Source organism: Motacilla alba, chromosome 3, assembly GCF_015832195.1.
Source record: "Motacilla alba alba isolate MOTALB_02 chromosome 3, Motacilla_alba_V1.0_pri, whole genome shotgun sequence".
Taxonomy (NCBI): Eukaryota; Metazoa; Chordata; class Aves; order Passeriformes; family Motacillidae; genus Motacilla; species Motacilla alba.
Genome location: NC_052018.1, coordinates 54,320,312 through 54,342,086, shown reverse-complemented (window position 1 = coordinate 54,342,086; position 21,775 = coordinate 54,320,312). Strand labels below are relative to the sequence as shown.

The 21,775-nt window shown below is 39.2% G+C and overlaps 1 protein-coding gene across 4 annotated transcripts in view; it reads left to right on the top strand.

Annotated features, from left to right (window-relative positions):
- ARHGAP18 (Rho GTPase activating protein 18) overlaps positions 1-21,775 on the top strand; it is a 93,653-nt gene that overhangs the window by 51,469 nt on the left and 20,409 nt on the right. For 3 of the 4 annotated variants that reach the window (XM_038131489.1, XM_038131488.1, XM_038131490.1), the window contains exons 2-7: positions 3,146-3,345; positions 5,593-5,828; positions 8,453-8,525; positions 14,435-14,604; positions 16,859-17,024; positions 19,745-19,836. In XM_038131489.1, the coding sequence (XP_037987417.1) occupies positions 3,146-3,345; positions 5,593-5,828; positions 8,453-8,525; positions 14,435-14,604; positions 16,859-17,024; positions 19,745-19,836 (937 nt within the window). Of the gene's footprint in view, positions 1-3,145; positions 3,346-3,695; positions 3,758-5,592; positions 5,829-8,452; positions 8,526-14,434; positions 14,605-16,858; positions 17,025-19,744; positions 19,837-21,775 lie in introns of those variants that run through there. The other variant, XM_038131491.1, reaches the window with a different exon arrangement.

The window sequence follows — 21,775 nt, the reverse complement described above, 5'->3', positions numbered from 1 at the left end:
ATCTTCAAAAGGTTCTGTTTGTGCCTTTTTGTACCCAGGAGGAGGTTCATAGGAGAGACAGAGATGAAGATGCCTGGAGCTATTGCTGTGCCGATTGTGCACCAAATACTGCTTCACCAATATCTTTCTCTGGTGCAGTATGCAAGGCAAGAAACCTTGAACCAAGTGAAGTGAAAAAAGGCTCTGATCCAGCTCTGTCAGCTGGAGCTTTAGCAGTTGTTCACTCTGAACCAGAGCCTCTCTCTGTCCTAGCCCACAGAAATGTGATTGTGGCTATGAACAAATGCAGATGGCTTTGGAAAGGTTTGCAGTCTGAACAGATACTGGGGATAGGGAGTTGGTTGAGTCGGATGAGGGAAGACAAGGAGTCAGTGAGTGGAGTGGGAGTGGTGTGGCACTTGCCTCATGAGGAACTCAGGTGTTGCTGGAGCTGGGGTTGAGGCTGGCAGCTGAGAATGGGCCTAGAGCAACACAGATATTGAAGGAGAGATTCCAAGTTCACAGCAGAGTGGTGAGGTTTTTGTATGAATATTTTTCATCAGGATCCCCTGGTCATTGATGTTGAACTGTCTCAGAGGGCTTTCAAAAGAAGGCATGGCAGTACTGCCTGCTCAAAATTAGGAGTTGCTGTATTGGTTTGTTGATGAGGGGTGGAAAGGACAGGCCAGGAGGAGCCTTGCAAGAAAAGCTGCTTACATTTGGTGGAGCAGAGCAGCCCTGTGACCAGAGCCTGAAGGGCAGGATGCTGTTTCTGAGAGTTAATGGAGTGTTTGTGATGTACAGCAAATGTTCATAGGACCCTGAAAATGGCCTTGAGTGCTCGGTGCTGAGTGTCAGCTCTGCATTTCAGGACACAGGCTTCTCTTCTTTGAGACAGAACTTAGTCTGGAGAAAGTGACAGGCCTGGCTTTTATAGAAGGATTGGAGTAGCTCTGCCCTGTCAGTGTGGCACAGAGCCACAGCATGTTGGAGTCTATCCCACCTCGTCCTGACAGAGCTCCTCAAAGTGCATGCTTGTAATGTATTAGTCTGTTAGTTTTAATTTCTCATGGTGTGTGGTGGTGGTTAAATTTCAGCTGAGGTGGATCAGTGAGAGCAGGTTGTTCCAAAGGTAAAAGGCCACCCAAGAGCTGCTGAGCAGCTCCATAGGGTTAAACTGAGTGACAATAAGCTGAAATTTGACCTCCTTCAGGCAGCAGTTCGAGTGTCCAGAGTGTATTTTTGAGAGAGACCCAGTCTGCTCTGAGCACCTCCAGCTGAAGGAGAAGGGAAGGCTGGTCAAGGACTGGGACATCTGTCCTGCTCTGACCACACTCAGCACCCCAGCTGCCTGCTGGGGACACTTCTGTGACTCCATGAACATCTTTCTGCAATGATGAGGTTGAGTTCAAAAGCAGCACAGGTCACACACGGGACGCACCTGTCAGGAGAAGTTTAAGAACTGAGGTAGCTACATGGAGAAGTTGTATTTATTGGGTAATGTGCACTACGAGCAGGATGGTGTTATTGCCATTGATGCAAATGCTGAACAGTCCTTAATGTTTTTGTTTTTTTTTTCCCTGACCTTTCAAGTAAGGGCGGGTTAAGCAGTGGTGTTGAGGTGCACATTAGCGTGGTGATTAATTGTCATTTATTAACTTGCACTTGGATCAGAGATACAGGGTGTGTAGAAACTCAGAGTCCTTCCATAAGGCTCTTTACTTTTAAAGGCAAAGTCCATATGGTTAGTATTTCTTATCAGAGAATCAAGCATGTCTGGTGTGAAAGGATTTGTGGCTTGGACACACAAGGAGCTTATCTTCAGAGAGAAAGGCATGGCTGTTTTACCTAGGGGCAGCTGACAAGCGTCAGTTGTCCTGAGATAAAATATAAGGACAAGAGACTTTCATTTTAATACTATATAAACTTGCCAAGTCAGCTAGATAGGAAGGTAGGATTTAATTTACTGTGTTTACATATTGATAAATCCACAACGCTTGCATTTTTTATCTAGGAATGAGTGGTATTTATTACTTAACCCCAAACTGTGTCTTCTTTTTTAGAATGTGGAGACAAATTCAGACATATAAGACTCTGAAGCTCTCCCTGAAATACAAAGAAATTGCTATTTTTTAATACAAGGAAGAATTTTGATACACTGTTACAGCAGTAGTTTAGAAAAAGATTACTGAAAATCATCAATGTCCAGTCTTACCTCTACAGAAAGTAGGGATAACTCTGAAGTTAAATCAGATACTATTCATGTTGTCAACTGTTAATCTGAATCAGCTTGTGGCTTTTGATTTGGTATATTTAACTGTAAGGGTGACCTGTAACTTCAATGACATAATTGCAACCTGTGTCCTTTTTAAACTGAATTCTTTACTAGGTCAGTGGTCGTTTTTGCCTGTGTCTAAATGAGGTCAAAATGGCACCTAGAGGTTTCAGCTTGTTGGTTTCTTTTTTGTAGCTGCAGCTATACTTAAGATGAAAGATCCTTTTGGAAGCCTTTGCATTATACGTTTGGCAGGGTGAACCAAAAACTACTAACATCAAACTATAAAAATGGTGAGCTTTCAGTCAAAGAGGGGGCAAGATAAAAACAAATAGTTTCTATAGTCTTTATTAAACATTTGGACTCGCCAGTTTACTTCACAAACTATAACTGCAGTAATTCTACATTGTCCTTTCCGAGCTGTAATTAAGGTCATAGATACCAGAGTAAATATTAATAAAAATAAAAGCCGAAGAGCAAAGGGAGACAGTAATTGTACTGTTAAGGTGTGAGAATTTACTCAGGCAGAAACACACTTTTGAAAAATTCTTTAAGTGGTGATTCTGGGAAGACATGTACCATGAATTTTGTGGACCTGACTGTTGAGAGTTGAATTGAAGGTATATGTAATGAGGATTACTAGAACTTGGATTCATTTTTTCCTTTTTAAGACAGACTCCCGTACTCTTCCAGATTGAGAGATCCATAGAGCAGAAATATTAAATTGAAAATATATTCCAGATACTAAAAGTAATTTTTAACATCTTGGTTTGCTTGTTGACAGTGGTTTGCTTTAATACTTTGACACAATTCATGGTGCTTTCACACATATTAATACATCCGTTATCTTAAGATGTTAACCAAAAATTTCTTTTTGATTTACGCTTATAGCCGTCGGTCTGGACAGTATACAATGAACCATGACCATTCCAAGAAGATCCCCGATGGAGCATCGTTTGACCGCTCAGGATCCCAGGACTCCCTGGATGAACTGTCTATGGATGACTACTGGAAAGAACTTGAAAACATCCATGAAACCAGAGGAAATAACCACGAGGAACGAGTAGCACTTGTAGTGAAAGAGCCAGATGGTAATGAAATCTGTTCTGTCAGTGTTCATCAGTTTGCTGATTTAGGGATTTTTCTTCAAGTCTTATTTCAAGAGATGGCACCTACCTAATGCAGATCAAAAGAGGAGCTCACTTTCCTGAACATCTGCTTTGAAAATTCTGTTGCCTCTGATGCATATCACCAGAAACAGGCAGTACCCTGAAAGACAGTTTTATCAGAGACAACTAAAAGGCTGATTTTTCTTTGAATGGTACTTGCAGAATATCAGAAAGGTGCCTGTGCTTGCAAATCACAAGGACTGAACTATTTGCAGTTTACTGTTGAACTAACTTACCCTTTCACTCTTTGTGTATGTTGTTCGTTACTGTAGCTATTGTGGATAGAAACTTCACGCTTTAGAAGACAAGCCAATGATTAACCGATTTAAGTTTAGTGAGTAACTTTCTATGCTTGTAACTATTGTGATTGTTCAGTTTGTTATTTGTGTTTCTCAGAAGCATGAATTATGGGCCACTCCTTGGGGCATGGTCTTAGAGGCTGGGCAATTTTTTTTCTTCTTTTTTTTTTTGTGTCCTCACTGATAAAAGAGGAGTAATGTCCTTAATTTCAGTTTTCTCTCAAAAATTATTTTTTAACAATGCAGTAGCTGCCTCTCTCTCATTCTTATGAGACCCACAGTCTCAGTAAATCAAAATGGTGAATTTTGCATTTTGGTATGGCCTCCACGTGAGTGAGAAGAGTGTGCTCCATGAACTTCCAAAGGGGTTTGCACTTCTGCCTCCCTCAGCACTTTGAAAAGTCACTGCGCTGAAGAGCATAACAACGTGGCCCCTGGAGAAAGCAGCAAGGCTCCCAACCCTTGTGATTTGGGACCTGTGGGGTTTTTTTATGGAGCCATGGGGCTTTGTCCAGAGCAGCAGAGTCCATTGTTCTGCAGTATATGAACCTCTTCTCTTACTGCAGCTCACTGGTGTGGCTGTGCCTTTAGGCTCTGCACCCCCAGCCCCACCACTTCCACTGGTTTGATATGTAGCGTTCTTCCCCCTGGTTACTGCAGGTGACTCTGGTGTGAAGCCCGAGAGATCAGCACAGCTGAGTTAGCAGCTGGAGCATGTGTTGCTGTGCCTCACACCTTGCCTCATGTGCAGCTCCTCTCTTGGGCACGAGTACTGCTGAGCGTGTGGGATGCTGCAGCTGGCTGATGGACCTGCCTGAAAGTGGCCAGGCAAAGGCAAGACAGGGGAGAGAGGTTGCTCACAGCTGCTCTGGAGCATGGGTGTAGCCATTCTTTCCAGCCCTGATAACAAAACCTGAGAGTTTCGTCAGAGGCTCAGGATGTGGCTACACAGCCATAGCAAAATTCATATTAAGTTTTGGTGTCTGTTTTCTGGATGCTGTTAATATTAAGGTGCCCACTTGAACGTGCTCTGGGCACAGTGGTAAAATGCAATCAATAGTGAAGTTGGCATGCCAGATTAGGAGTATTTTTAGATATCTGATAAATGGAAATATTGCTTGAACATTTGAGAGAATTGTTGGCATTCAGCACAACCTCAACTGCTACAGATGGAACTTAGTGTTTTATGGAAAATATCACTAGGGTGATACAGATTTCAGAAGCAGAAATTTTGCCATTGGTGACAATATTTAATAACTTCTTTCATGTGCAATAATCTGTCAATAAAGGATACCTTTGCTCTAAGACTAAAGCAAAAATTGTTCTGCGGGCTGTCAGCAGGCTGGAGACCATGTCATAAGAACTGATGAAAAAATAGCATAAGGACTCGTGTAGGCTGGTTTGTCCTTCATTAAATTGAGCTAGTGGAAGGCTGTAGGATTAATGTATCAAGGAAAGTGGGCAGAACCATGTCAGTAAGAGAGCTAAAAAGATTGAGTATCGAACTAAAAATCAGTGGAGCAGCAATGATCTGGCTTTCAGGCTTCCCCATACACATTTTTATTTAGGTACATTTATAAAATGGTATGTGATTTTAATGGAAGAGCTGTAGATTATTATAAAGATTGCTACATAGCAATCTGTATTGGATTAACTACTTTAAAAGCTTTGATATCATATATTAAGCCTTTTGAGGCTCTTAGAAACAATAGCTTTTTTCCGAGTCATGACAGTGTAAGTAATTCTTAATTGTGTATCCCCTTGGTACTTTTCTGTGAATTATAGTGACTGTGTCATGTCATTAAAATCCAATGTGTTTGGCAGTAATAAAAAGCCAATGTTTAAGCCTTTTTCTCTTCAAATTGCTCAGAGGGAGAACTGGAAGAAGAATGGCTGAAGGAGGCAGGTTTGTCGAATCTGTTTGGAGAGAGCTCTGGTGACTCCCTGGAAAGCATGGTGTTTTTATCCACGCTGACCCGAACCCAGAAAGCTGCAGTGGAAAAGCGAGTAGAGACCGTCACACAAACCATGAGGAAAAGAAACAAACAGCACCAGATTCCTGATGTCAGAGATATCTTCAGGCTACAGAATGACTCAAAGGGAAAAGTGAGTTCCAGTCAGTTGTTTTGTTTGATTCTGACAGAGAGCAGAGAGGGACACATACGGATGAGGGGAGAGTAGAGTAGCACACGAAAGGGATATTTCCAGAAGATTTCTAAGGGAATTTTTCACTAAATTTTCAGGAATTGTGTTTGTCCAGATTCGACATTGCATTAAGCAATTTTAGTATTTATGAAGAAGTGTGTAATTTGCCTCATCTTAAAGGTGATGAATAAAAGAACCATTCATTTTAATTGGAATTATTTTTCATAGGGATGCAAAACTCATCATAACAATCACCCAAAGAGCTACCACAAGCCTACTTTTACTTTTGAGTGGTTACCTCTTACTTACTTGTGCTTTTGTTTGTTTATAAAAAAGGGGGGAAAATGGGGCATTAGCCTAACCTCCTTGGTTTTGGCTAGGTCTTTATGCCTATCAGCTGGGGGTGTAAACCCCATACTAACTCCCAGGGCCTATATGTATGTTAAAATGTGTATGGGAAGTTACTCTGACAGGCCCCGAAGGGTCCCAGTTTCCCATCATGGGACATTGAAGAGAATTCCTTTCCCATATACAGGAAAAGGGAAGGAGGGAAATGGAGACTATGATTAGAATTCCTTTTCAATGTAGAGGGGTTGTGTCCTCTCTGCTTCCTATGAGCACTGAGATCTTCAGCCATAAGAATGAAGCCTTATGGCATGACTGGGTTACCTGACCTCAGCTCTGTCCCTTGTTCTCACTGCTGACACTGCCTTTGAGTGCAGTGGTTGTGGTGATGGAAAGCATGGGGAATTTTGAGGGAATTTGATTTCCTCCTTCCCTCAACAGCTTCCTCTCCTTCAGCAACTCCTTCTAAACTCAGTTGAAATGTAGTGGGGGAAGTGGTGTGTTCTGGAGGCACAACTTCCCTTTCACTGTTCTGCTTTGTCTGTGGTTGCAAAAGAGATATTAACTCCATAAAAGCTCTCTGGGATCTGGTTTGTAACTGACTCTACCTAAAAATTACAAGATCTAATAGCTGAGCAATTTAGGTAAAATATCATGTAGCTTAAAGCAGTATAATTTCTCTTTTTTTTTCTTTTATTTCAGTAAAGCACAAGAAATATTCATGTCCCTGTATGTAAGCTACATACTGTAATGTTTGAAAATCCTATGTCACAGTGTTCAATAGATTTTTCTTCTCTTAAACTGCATGTTTTGATTTTGAAGACACCACTGAGAGGACAAATTATTTTAGGCATTTAAGATGTACGGTTGTTTATTAAATATAGAAATACTGGGGGGGGGGGGGGGGTTGGAAATCCTTCTAAACTTGTCTCCTTGACAGAAACAAGATAATTGTTCAGAAATTATTGCTTGTGGTTATTCACCAAATCTGTCCCCGAAAGGCTGTGGGAAGTAGCTTCCATTACCTCCCTAGATAACTTTGTCACTGCTTTGTTACTCACCCATCATTAGAAAGCTTTTTATATAACAAAAGAGGACTGAAGCCACCTGCAGCTGTATGAAGTCATTCCAGTTTAATAATAGCCTCTGAAAATCCTGTAGCCTCCCTTCATCTGGAGGAAAGCAGGAGGAAAGGTAAAACAATGGTGTTGATGTTTTGCATCAACACAACAATTGCGTTAATGTTTCTCCTGAATTTCCTGCGGTGTTCCCAAAGAGAAGCTAGACTTTTGGTACCTTGACAGCTTCCCATTCTGCATCTGCTGCTTTGTGAAACAGAGATATTTTTTTGGGCAATCATGCTAATTTGTTCTTCCTCTCAAGATACCTGATTAAAAAAAAATAAAATTAGAGAAGTGAAAATACAGATTGTGCCAGTAGGATAAGTCTTTAAAACTTGCATTTGTCTTCTCAGTAAGTATGGAGTTATAAATTGCCTGAGTGAAATACAGTGTTAAACATTAATTGTTAATTTGACTTACCAAAAAGTAAAAATGGTATGTGGGTAAAAATGTATATATATGATTCTATGTATACCCATATATATGGGCATAGATTTTCTACATGTTCTGAAATATTTTGTCTGTAGTTGGTGTCATCCAGTTCACAAAATGTCACATCTTGAGACTGGGTAGGGCAGCATTACAGAAAGGAGAGGACGGTTCAAATCCCTTCCCGTTCTTCATCTCTTCAAAGTGTCCTGGTTTTGTTGCTGGAAATCTAAGCTGTAAGCACAGATAATGTCAGGCTGCCCTGCAAAAGGGATGGGATTGCTCTCTAGGGGAGGCAACCATGCAAGCTTTTTCAAGAGAAAGGAATTTGGTCTGAGTCAGTCAAAACATCTCCTCCAGATTCCCTTTCCATATCCTTTCTATTGCAAACTACAGCTTCAGGTCAGACTGCATTTTCTTATTCTCTGCCACTCTGGAAAATAAAGTCATTCACCCATGCAGCCTTCTAGGAAGAAGAGAAATTGATTTAATTACTACTTTTTTTTAATTACCTAGCTTTCAGATCCCCTCAGACTTTGGCAAGGGGTTTTCTGTTGAAGCACAGAGATGTGCTTTTGCACACCCCTGAATTGCAGGAGTGTGTGTTTTAATGCTGCTCAGAGTCAAAGGAGTTTCTACAACCATGCACTAGGTTTTTATAGGCATTCATATTTATTGTTCCTTTCTTAGGTCTGTGATGGAAGTGAACCTTCAACTGTGAGAACAAGTGAAAACAAAAACGAAACACATGATGGAACAAAAGGTAATGTCAAATTACTCTCTTCTTTATTTTATTTGTTTTTCTTTTGGTTTGTAGGTGTTCAACTACACAAGATAGTACATGGGTCCATATTATGAGTAATTTTTCAGCAAAATAAAATTAAATTATAATGACAAACCTGCTCTGGACTGAATTGTTGATGTGTAAAATTTTAAGTGTGCTTGTAGATCGTGTCCTTTGAGCCACCTGAGAAACCCAGTTTATTATCAACTTATAACCAAGCTGTCTGGGAGAAGTCTTCTCTCGTAGCTTATGCTTAGGTTGTTTCCTATCCTTAATTGATTGCCTCTGGTCTGTCTCTGCTGTACAGTACAGGAAATGAAGGTCTATGCATAAACTCATCAGTGCATACAAAAGAATAAAACCAAATGGACTATAAGCAAAAAAAAAAAGAGAACTGGCTGGACTCAAGCATCAAAAAAAACCTGTGAGAACCAGCTATATACCTGTAGCTCAAATTAAAGGAAAAACAGGGATTAAAGAAGAGAGGCTGTTTACCTTTTCAAGGAATATGGAAGTGAAATAGTGTTTTGTGTGCTTAGGTTGTGTTCAGTGGAGTGTGCTCACAAATGAGAGGTGCAGTACCCATGGAAGACCCTTTCCTCTATCACAATACTACTACCATCGGGACAGTGCATCACAGAAGTCCTTAGCTGACTCCATAGTTTGTGTTTTGAGAGTATGATTTCTGATAAAAGATGTTGACAGAGCTTTCTGCTGTTCTTCAGGTCCAATAGTAAAAGGATGGCTGTCCTGCATCATGTTGGGTTTCTTCAAAGTAAGGGTTGCACTGTGTCTGTTATACCACCCTACACACCCCTGTAGAGATCAGGTTATTTAAGTTTTAAGTTGGCAGCTATTTAAGTTTTAAGATGCTGCACTGTTATTCTGCTTTGTTTATATATTGGGGTTTTTGCTTCTTCTGGAGGCTATGATAGCACATAGATGTTACACTGAACCCCATACCCTCATTAAGCAGGCAGATCAAGTTACCTATTTCAAGTTATTTAGCTGTAATTAAGCCACCAAATAAATTCTGCTTCAGTTCTAGAATACCAACCAGTAGTATTTTGGAAAAAATTGTTACTTTAGAATTAGACTTGGAAGACAGCAATGGACAATACAGAATGTGCATGGCAGTTGAATTAGGAGACATGAATATAAACCAGCCCTGAATAACACTGAATCTGTGTGTTTCCAGAAGTGTGTATTACCCTCCTGCCCTCTCAGCAAACCTCACTCCAATAAGAACAGTAAAAAAATTGGGAGGACTGCCAGACTGCTGGTTCAGCACAAGGGAAGGAAGAGTTGCCTGGTGCTTGTGTCAATAAACTTCACTGTAGGATTCAGAGCTGGAAAATTACCAAGCAATTATTACAGAGTTTTTATCACATCTGGTTCTTTCTTTCCCTGTGGCCCTGATGAACCCTTCAGAAATGGGAAGTTCTGAAAAGCAAGTCCCATATGCTAGCTCTCCTCAGCACAGATTGTGATGTGGATGGCAAATGCAGCCTGCTTATATCCTGATACACTCCTGCTCTAGTCAACGTGCTAGAGTGCGCTCTGCTCCCAAGACTGGACAGGAAGGAAAACTCAGTTCAGTCTGCAGTCAAACCATGCAAGTTTGATGGTGTTAAAAGCATGCATCTGGTTCAATGCTGTGCTATGATCTTTCCTCCAGAATAAGCACATTAGTGTTATACAAACAGTGAATGAATTTAAGGCAAAAAGTAAACATGCCTGATATTTCAGAGGTACTAAATATTTATGAAATCCAAATCCAAGGGCATAATTTTAAAATGGAAACCCTCTTTGACACAGAAGTAGTCCCAGTTTCACCTGAAAAAATATGAACATCATCTCAGACATTAAAGTCAAAAAGCCTAAATTGAGGCATTTTAAAATTGTTATGGTAAAAAACTCTTTTTGGCCATACTCCAAAGGTGGTAACTGTTCCTAATTGGATATTTGAATGCTGCATTCCCAAGTGCTTCTGCCAGGCTGAAATTGTTAATGGTTTGCCTTTAGAGCATGTCTGGGCTATGTGAATCTGTTCTGGTTTCTCCTTTCTTCTCCTTTCTTCTTTCTGTGTCCAACACACCTTGTTTCTTGACTAAATAATATATGCAAACTCACAGAATAATAAGTGCCTTTTGTTTTGTGTAGGTATGGAGTGTGTCTACAGGAAACAAAAAGAAAATTCAGAATAATGTATTAAGCTCTCAAAAGGCATTATCATTTTAACAATCCATGACACTCACTAAAGGCCTGCAAAGCTAGGAATATGTTCAATAGATAAAAAATAAAAGAAGTAATTTTCTTTGGAATCCTGTGAAAATGAGTAAATAACTGTGTTGGTTACGACCTCTCAAGAAATAAAAAGGAAATAATAAAACATATAAAATGCTAAGTACTTATTAGCTGAAATAGAGGAGTAGCAAAAATCAGTTTACTATGACTGCAGTTGTTTATCTGGACTTAGGATTTGCTACAGGGGAAGAATAATAGATAAAACCTCTGTATGAGGGCAGCTTCGAGGCATAACAATCTAGAGAATGGATGAACAAATCGTGTGTACCGTGTGTAATATGAGGGTAAAGAGCAATAATGTTTGCTTCTTGATAGGGAAAAAAATCTGTAATCTGGTGTTTTTTAATTAAAGAGTTTGGTTTTGCTTTTTGTTTTACATGATAAATGAGGATTCTATAGCCAAAGTAATGCTGTCAGTGAAATGATTACAAGGTTTTTTATTTTCAATTTATAGCCATCTATGAACTAGCATTTTAGAGAAATGCTTCGTCAGTCAAAGAAAAAATCATTCTACCTTTGCAGTCGTAAATTTAGATCTGTCAGTTTAGCTCCGTTGGTGTATATTCAAGATTCCCATGCAAAACTGGGATATAGCACAGTTGATACTTGCAATGTTCCCTTGTTTTATTCCTGAAGAATTCCCATCATTTGATGTAATCTTTAAATAGCTCTGTGTACTAAGGAAAGGGTACAGAACTCATGTAAAATATGGTTTCCACATCCTCATAGACAATATTTGCATTTTTCTGTATCACAGTTGCATTTCTCTCATTAAATATAGCATGTGGTTGGCAGGTTGGCAGAACACCAAGGCTGCTTCCTCTTACAGCTGCTGCCTAGTTCAGGAACGTACAACAATGGGAGCAAGGCTATACAACCAAGAAAAGACTCCCCGCAACAGCAGCACTTCCAGATCTTTAAAATGTGCAGAGCATTACTGAGACATCTGCTTTACATGACACCTTGGTATGACCAGAGGACTGAAATAGGAGCTACTGCTTTTTGTTTGTTAACATCAGATCCCTCCTAGGCTGGTAGGAAGTATGTAGGTCAGGTATAGGCCACATTAGCATGACACAAGTTTTGGGGGGACAGGAAACTCTTTTCATTCGGTATGGATGCATTGAACAGTTTACATTATATTTATGGATATACGCGCAGGGATGCCAAGGAGCAGAGTCAGGGATGAATTTGACCTTGGATATGTTTGCTTACTGAGGACTCAGATATCCCTTTACCAAAAGGAGCAGCTCTAGTTTCAAGATCAGCTTAATCTTTGGCGTATGCCCGAGGTATTTTGGGGTCTGTGGAAAGTGAGCAGAAGCCACTCTGGAAAAAACAAGTGATGAGTAACACACACAGCTGGTAGAATAGGAAAATGTTCTGTTCTACTTCTCACAACATTGCTTGGTTGTAAGTAAAGTCGAAGTAATAACTCAAATCCACCTTCTCTCCCTGAAACTGTCTTAGCTTAGGTAAGTACTTTGACATGGGAGTGGTTGTCTAAAGCACTTTGCCTTACCAGAACTATGGTAGCTTCAGCCATTTGCCTGTCAGGTCCCCTGAGTCTGGCCCTGGCTGACTGAGGTTATTTTCAGGACTTGATCTAAATAATGTCAGAGAATAGTTTTGTGTTTTTAAATAAGATGCAGATATAATTTAGAAAAATTGGCGAGTTGCTGTAAATTTTTTAAAACTTCCTGCTTCATATATTGTTTGGATTGTGTACTTGCAGCTCAGTTCTTTTACAGACCATCAGTGTAGATCAGCACTTACCTGACTGCTCTTAATCAGCCTCTCTGCAGGCTTTCCCCTGCTTCAGAATCAGCTTTTGCTGTACCTGTAACTGGCTTAGGGTAGTTACTCTAGGCCATATAAAATTTCCCACAGCAGTGTGAAAAAATTAGATTATGTTGCACAACATTCTTACACCAAAATATATGCATTGCTTGTGGTTCTCCTTCACAACTCATGCCCATTTCCATCCACTTTTCCTACACTTGTGGTATATTAGCTTTGAACAGTCTGCAGTCTCGTGTGAGTAGGAGGCAGTGGCAGAATCATGGTCCCAGGACTAGGGAAGTGATTCTTCCTCTATACTCAGCACTGGAGAGGCTACACCTCAAGTTCTGTGTCCAGTTCTGAACCCCTAATTCAGAAAGAACATTGTGGGGCTGGAGCATGGCCAGAGGAGGGTAACAGAGCTGGTGAAGGGTCTGGAGTACAAGTCCTATGAGGAAAGGCTGAGGGAGCTGGGGGTGTTTAGCCTGGAGAAAAGGAGGCTCAGGGGAATCTTACCTCTCTATAATTTCCTGACAGGAGGCTGTAGCCAGGTGGAGGTTGGTCTTTTCTCCCAGGCAGCAACAGGACAAGAGGACACAGCCTCAATCTGTGCCAGGAGAAGTTTAGATTGGACATTAGGGAGAAGTTCTTCACAAAAGGTTGATTAGATATTGGAGTGCACTGCCCAGGGAGGTTGTGGAGTCACTGGAGGTGTTTAAGGAAAGACTGGACATGCCACTTAGTGCCACAATACAGTTGACATGGGGCTGTTTGGTCATAGGTTGGACTCCATGATCTCAAAGGTCTATTTAAACGTTATTTATTCTGTGACTTTACTCTTCTGTAGTACCTGGAAACCTTCTGTGATTCTGTAATGTCTTGCAGAAGGAACCTACTCCTTGATGTATTGTTTTGGATAGATATCATGAGAAGGATGGTGGAGAGACTAAAAGCTTTCTTAGACTTCTATGCTTTGTATTAAATACTGTTTTTTACTGTATAATTTTCTTCTTGCTTCTTTCACAATATATTTTAACTTCAGACCAAAAGCAGTGGTTGATTTACTGTGAAATTGGGCAGCTTCTTCTTCTAAAAGCAGAATGGCCTCTCCCTTTTCTGATTCTTTATTCCTTTAACTGAAAATGTTCTAAATTTGTCTCGTGTTTGATTCCTTTAAGGAACAAAGAAAGAGAAGTAAGGCCATTATTGTGTACTTAGTCCTTCCCTGTATCACAGAAACATGTCCAAACTGTTTTGAGGAATCTAGACTCTTCATACTGAGATGGGAACAGGAGTAATGAAACAAAGATATGATCTGTGTACTCCCTGTTATTCCCAGATGTTAATGTTTTGAGTCATGCAGGACAAATTCTCTATTGCTTTTGAAATTTTAACAGCAGAAAAATTTGCTGATTTTTTTGCAGGATGTTACAGTCTTTGAGATTAGAAAGTGTTTGATGGCAAGAAACTTCTGATGCCAAAGCTTTTTGGTTTTGCAAGATTGTGGGAGTCTGCTGTTTGAGTTGTATTGCTCTGTATTTTCATAATAGATAAATAGGAGAGAAAACCCCATGCCTTGGCAAAAGTATTGAAGAAAACCTACGCAAGTTGAACCCTTGTTAATAGCTAAATTTTTAACTGACATAAAAAATACAGGAACAATGACTTTGCAATCAGAATGTCCATTGCTCGCACAGCATTAGTTTCTACTTGGTTTAAAACTTACTCTTATACACTGAGTGGTGCTCAAGTGTGCTGCTGTTGATTTTTAGCTTTTTTTTTTTTAATGGTGTTTTCAGGTCCAAAGTTCAGTCTTGGAACAGATGAGCAGAAGAGCCTGCTTGAAGACATGCCATCTTCAGACACTGACATCAATTTGGAGATATCATTTGCAGAACAGGCAGCTAATCTCAAAGACAGCTCAGTAGGCAAAATGTACAAAGGTGGAGGGGGTGACACTCTTCTCCCGGTAGGTTTTCTTATTTATTCCTCTTTATTTTTAGCTAGAGGTACTGTATAGGTGATATTTATATCACCTATATATTATTATATTATATCACCTATATATATTACTCTGAGACTGAGTCAATTAGATTTAGAGGAACGTTGTCAGATGTAGCTTTGTAGAAATAGAGGTTCTTAAGGTAACTAATTTTTGGGAATAGTATGCTCAATAACATGAAAATAACTACATTTATGCCTCTTTATGTAGTTGTGTGTCTGGGAAAATGCACTCTATATATAAGCAAGAATGAACTTCTGATATTAAGCTGGAATGGTGGCTTAGTGGTGGTTGTACCACTCTATCTTTGCTTCATTTGTTTACACCCTCTTTTTCTGTTATCTGAGGTGAGATGCTTTACCTCTAATGAAAAGCTCTGCTGTAATATGAAAAGGGTTTGGTAGATGCCTGTAGAAACCTCATGCAGTTGTCTGATGCGGGTAGGTGAGGGATGAGAATGAAGAACAGAATTGTCTATAGAAGTTAGAGAAATCTAATGGCAGGAAATAAAAGATTAATTTGAACTCAGTTTTTCTTTCCAACTCATAATAAAAAAAGCCTCTTTTGGAATGAATCCATATAAAATCAAAAGAAAATCCTCCAAGGGATTGTGTTGTCGATCCTCAGAAATCTCTTTTAGGGTCTCTCTCTACCTACCAGTTCATGAACATGTAACATGTACATATAACCTGTAAACTAATGACTGGTGTGAAAACTGTCTTGTTGGTTTTTTTAGTTTTTTCCCTAACACTGTATGCAAACATGTCTGAGTAAATACAATTTCTGAAATAATGTTTCCCAGTTCTTTAAACACTTAATTTAGATAAGGACTTGTGCAGTTCTTCAAGTAGTAATTACCCCATGTATCCTAGTTTAAACATTATAAACCAGACATTAATGGATATTTAGAAATAGATTCTAAAGTGTTTGAGTCATGTTTCTCTAATGCAGCCTATAACAAGGAGATAAAAGCTATGCCCTCACTTCTGTATATATGCATAACACATACATTAGCTCTGCTTCTGGCCAGGCTTGTGAAGGATTGCTCAAAGACATGGTTATGGGATTTCTTCTTCAGTTACAAAAACAGCTGCAAAATGATAGGAAAAGGAAGAGAGTTACCTATTTAAATTTGCAATATTTTGGTTGCACCTTCATCATCAGCAGCTATTTTTAAGCAGACATGTTTGTGCAAGTCAGTGAAAGCTCAATGTGGGGAACTGGCTACTCATCTACCTTTTGTAAATTATGTTTATGTTTTGGTATGTGCCCTTGTAGTCATGTACCATAACCAGGAATTCAGCTCTGCTATTGCTGGGGTTGCATAGGGTAACAAAATAATTCATGAGTATAATATGTCTTTCCAAGTGGAAGAAAGTCTTGTCAAGCTTCCTGCTCTGAGTCATGCATACTTAAAAGCCTGCTGGTGAGAGGTGGAGTTAGAAAGTTCAATGAGTTGGGAAGTCCCTCACCCTTTCAACTGAATTCCTTATATTGCTCTCTGACTGCGGCCTCTGAGTATCTAATGCAGTAGAAAGGAGCCATGATTAAGTATCTCCCTTCTCTAAGAAGGTAACTCCTTTATTATTATTTATATGGCAGCCAGATATTTTATTTTGTGTGCACAAATGCAGAACAATTTCTGTCCTATTGCATAGGATTTCTCTGCAATTTTATGTGCATAGGATTGTTCATGGACAGCCATTTCCACCATTGTAAACTGGAAAAAGATGCAGAAGGTGGAGGGAGAATAGTGGTTGCAAGCAGGACAAATGACAAATCCAGACTGTTCTTGGAGGTGCCAAGTAAAAGGACAGCAGTTAATGGGCACAAGTGACTAATGGTGACTTTTTTTTTTTTTGCATAGTAAAGAAAGTCCCCATGGGAGCATTCCACACTGAAACAGGTTCCCACAGGGGTTATTGGGAATTTTCAAAATTCATTTGAACAACAACAACAAGCAATCCAATCAGACTTTGAATTTAACCTTGCTTTGAGCAGCAATTGAATTAGATGACCTCCAGAAGTCAGTGGGAACCTAAATCTTTCTATCATTTTAAGATCATCTGCTTTTTAACCTATTTGTGGGATTCTCCTTTGATTTAGTCAATAACAGCAGGCTTCATGATGAAAGGTTGTACCCTGAAGGAAGCACAGCCTTTGAGCTAAGTAATTTGTCATGACTTGGATTATTTACCCTGCTGCAATTCTCTACTTTTAGAATTTCAGACTGCCGAAGGACAAAACAGGTACGACAAAGATTGGTGACCTAGCCCCTCAGGACATGAAGAAAGTCTATTCTTTAGCACTGATTGAATTAACTGCTCTCTATGATATACTCGGGACAGAATTCAAGCAGCAAAAAGCTGTAAAAATCAAAACCAAAGGTAAGTTGGTGTTTTGTATTCTGAACCAATTGCATCCGTTTATTCCAATGAAACAAATGTACCAGTTTCTTTATGATCTTCCAGCAGAAAATATATACATAATATATAAGCAGTAGCATAGGCCCAGTAGCATAAAATGAGCAACATTTGATTTTGCACTTTACCTCAAGGCAAGCTTTAAACAAGTTCACTGACATAATGTCTCCAGCTGTTTGTCTAAAATTAAAACTCAAGACAGTCACTGACAGTTCATCTAAGGAGTGAAGGGTAACTATCTTAGTAGTATGCCATGGAGCAAGAATTGCTTCAGAAGTTTGTATGTGCTGATTTGTTCCCAAAGAGCATGAGCATGTGGTCTTTGTGGGTATTCTTTTCCTGATTTCCTGAAGGTAGGTACTGGTCTACTTTCAGAATTGGACTTAATGATCTCAAGGGTCTTTTTCAGCCTTTGCAGTTCTGTCATTCAGGTGAGTCTACCTGACTTCTATGCTTTTGTTGCCATAGGTGGGAGGTGCTGGGAGCCTTTGTCGCCTGTTTCCTATTCTGTCTGGCACAAATGTTCCTGTGTGCTTTAGGCCTTGCCCATCCAGTATTTACTTTGGCTATAATTCAGTTGTTATGATGAATGGCACCATATAAAGTGGAGGATCTAAACTGTTGCAGAGGAGGCAGAGACAGCTGCACCATGTCACTTTCCTCTGCAAGCCATGAGAGCAAATGTGTAATTACAGTGCTTTCCTTGGGAGCATAGAAAGCATAGAAACCAATTTATTGATGCTAGAGGTTTTCAGTGCTTTGTTTGGTTTTTGTATTTTTGACTTCTGCTAAGTGCTTTACAAGAGCTTGAGATGTGTTACCAGTTAATCACAAGCCTGCTTTGGCCAAAACTCTGTTGTCAAGGTTCAGTGAATGTGACAGTGCAATGGCTCACTTTAAATAATTGAAAGCAACAGAGAGCATAGAGAGATACACAGCAAGGTACAATGTATTCTTCAGAACATGTACTTCACTTTACAATAGTTGTAGACAGCTTTTTTAATGCAAAAGGCATACACAGAAACATCAACAAGACCTTGATCGCTTGAATGCATTTTCTTCTTGCAGAAGTACTTGTGCTGTCACTAATAAACAGAGACAAAGCACTTTCTTCTCTTGTATTTTGGGTCTTATTTATAACTGCTTCTTCTTACAAAATTAATTGTTAATTGAATTTCACTCTCAGCATTATTAACTGAATGGCAGGCATTCATAAAATGTTGAATTGATTAAAAACTTCTTTAAAAGGTAAAAAAGATAGGCTAGACTCATGTCACATGGCAATGTATAGGAAATGGACAATGACATCAGCTTTTCTGCCAAGCTAATGTGTTTTTGCAATGTACTGCCTTCAGTGCCTTTTTGCTCTGTCTGACCCTTACCTCTTCACCCCTTAAGTGTTTGGCCAATTGATTCATACAGTGGTGGGTCTGTTCATTTTCTCCTTTGTGCTTAAGTATGTAAAGATGATGCAAACATCATTCTTCTGGGGAATGCTATGCTGTGCCCAGCACTACATTTTTATTGACCTCCTGGAGTTTGTGTTTTCAACTACATTTCAATGGAAACTTTTATTATTGACAAGAACTTCAAGATAATAAAGCTATGGGGTATGGATATTGCCTGTATGTATGTGTCTCTTGTATTTTATAGGTAGACTTTTTATGCTGACAGAGATACAAGAGCTTCTGGTTTGGCACTGAAATTGATCTTTCTTTGATGTATATCATGTTTTCTCAAGGGCTGACAGTTTTTTTAGTAATTGCATCTGTTCTGTGTTCAATATTGGCATGGCATCATACCAAGCAGCAGATTTTGACTACTTGTATTATTATATGCTGCTCCAGAAAACTTGCACATACAGCAATTATCAGTATTTCTGACAGAGAAGTTCTGTCTCAGCAGTTTTGGGTTAGCCATTTTTAGCATAGCTCTCTTTAAATGGTTGTTCACTTCTATTCAACTGGGCCACATGTAAGTCCCATTTACATGAAGACTAAGGTTAGTTTGTCATCAGGGCTAAATTAACTGTGACTGAATTCCTTAAAAAAAAAATTAAATCCTTTGGCCCTATTGTGAAAGTTATTTTTTAACCAAGAATTAACTGTACTTTTGCTGTTTTTAAAAATGAACCTTTAGTGAGTTGGTTGTCTTTCTGTTCTGCTGCTGCTGTATAATTCAAAAGTACAGGAGTTGAAAAGCTGTTATTTCCAAACCCTCGTAGAGAGAAGTGTTCAGAGCAACTCTGGGGGTTAATCGTATTTGTCTCATTTTAGTGACCAAGTTCTGGATATTTTACTCATGGCATTTCCATCTCAACTATAATGACTTGCATTGAGAGGTGAAGATCTGCATTGCAGGGTCATTATCACTTTCATTCTGCAAACCAGAACTATGCAGATGGTTCATTTATGCAGTTTGCTTTACTGTGCTCCAGAATATGTGGATGGCAATTTGAAGTCAAAACAGAAGACTCCTGAGGAAGAGATGATGAATCCTTTTAGCCAGAATGTTTTGTGTAATAACTTTATGGGCAAAGACATTAAAACACTTTAAACAAAAGGTCAATAGCTCTGAATGCATTGAATAGACTTCGTGCTTCAGAAATGTGGGTTTATGCCAGTATCACATATACTGGAAAAAGATATGGATAAAATCTCAGGTTTTTTTGCTTTATTCTTCAGACTCTGGCTTGTTTGGTGTCCCACTGTCACTTTTACTGGAACAGGATCAGAAGAAAGTCCCAGGAACCAAGATCCCACTGATTTTTCAGAAGGTAAATAGGCATGAAGAAGTTAAATTTTTAAATTTTTACATACGTGCAAAATGACAAAAGCATAACATTTTGTCCTGGATTTATTTGCTTCCTGTAGCAGTTTTCAGTATAATACTCTAATCCATCCAAGTTATTGTAACTTCTAATTGTAACTTTACTTACTAATTCAGTAAATGTGATATTTTGCATTCTATCAGACCTATTTTGAATTCAAGAAATAAACTCACTAGGCAGGTGCTTTTCCAGAAGACTTGTTGCTTTAGTACAAAGGGGTATGCCTTTGCCCATATCATGTCACGGTAATGGGGCAGATGATTGGAAAGGAGATGGAGACCCTTGATTTGCTGCCCATGCATAGCACATCTCATTTCATGAGAAGAAAATAAACCACTGTGTGTGGACCTGTCCTAACACTGACAGAAACTCAGTGCTCTATCATCAGCATTTCAGTCTGTTTGTAGAGGCGCTTGTCACTTTTTGAGAAACAGAAATATCAAAGTAGTTTTGCATCACGGTCTGAAAACTACCACTGTGTCATTCATGCCAGAAATTGCTTTCTCAGAATCATAAAAACACATTTCTGGAAAAGATGATATCTATGAACTGAGAAATCAAATTGCAAATAGTGATTGATCACTCTGCTATCCTAGCAACATCGAAAATTCGACATAAACATTAGTATCTTATAGATGTGATTTGTTTTGCAAGGTGCAGACATCATTTGGAATACAGTTTTACTTCAAATGAGAATATGAAAACAGTTTCCCATTTCTTCTGCTTGTTCTCAGCAGCATGTGCTTTCCTAGAACTGGGGATTTATATGAAGTATACGAGAGCAATTTTGTTCATTCTTCTAAATGTATCTTGTTTATCACTGAAATGAAACAAAGCAAGCTAACAGGAAGGCTGCTTTATTAAAAATAAAAATACACCTACTTTTTATTTCACTGAGGAATTTAAATTAAAAGTAAAGACATAATTTTGTCAGGGATTTTGCAACTGGAGAATCTCACAGTAATAGCAATTTACATGTTGTCATCAGAAGTTTCTGCTGAAAGTAAGTCCAGTCTGTGGCCTGCTAATAAAGCCATGCAAGGCAGCCCTGATAGAGATGAACAGGGGATTTCCCACAGGCAGGAAGTTGGTGGTGGCCAGCGGCCACCTCTTGCTGTGTGCCAGGGGGAGTGAGTGTTCGTGAGGGAGCTGTGGCCACCAGACCTTGACTTCCCCAGAAGTGGTGCTGATGGCAGGTCACACACTGCCCACAGTGTCTTTGTGCCCAGCAGATGTGAGTGGCAGGCACTGATGTGGTGTAAACCAGGTACAGGGTGAGCTGGATGGGGCCAGTTAGCACTTTAAAAAAAAAAAAACAAAACATGGAAAATGCACTAGAGTGACACTTCTAGTGCTGTTTTCTAACTTTGTAGGGTTTTCTGTCCAATCTTTTTTATGGCATTTATCTGTTACATAAATGCAGCGGTAGGTAAACTCCCTTTTATTTCTGTAACTGGAAAAAACTCTGTTGCATACTTTTTCTTACTCAAGCACTGGTGCAGGAAGGCATGTAACAAAGGCACTGCCCTAGTTAAACATCGTGGGAACTATTTGTGCTAAAATTATGTCATCAGCTTTTGACGCTTACAGATTTGTTTTAAATTCTCTTAATTCCATCCTTCAGTGACTATTTCTAGGCATATTATTTAGAAAAAAATTATTATATGGTTTTTAAGTACTTTTATGGAATTTCTGCAAATTTATCCATGTGAAGGGTTGCAGACTTTTGAGTCTGTTAGGAGAATGTCAGAATTTGCAAATCAGAGGCTTCTTTAAAGCCTAGAAGTTCTAAATTCTCCTCTTGTAAAGTCCTAGAGTATTAATGAGAATGTTACCTTAATTATTTTGATTTATTTTGATTTGGAGACATTTTAACAAGGATAGT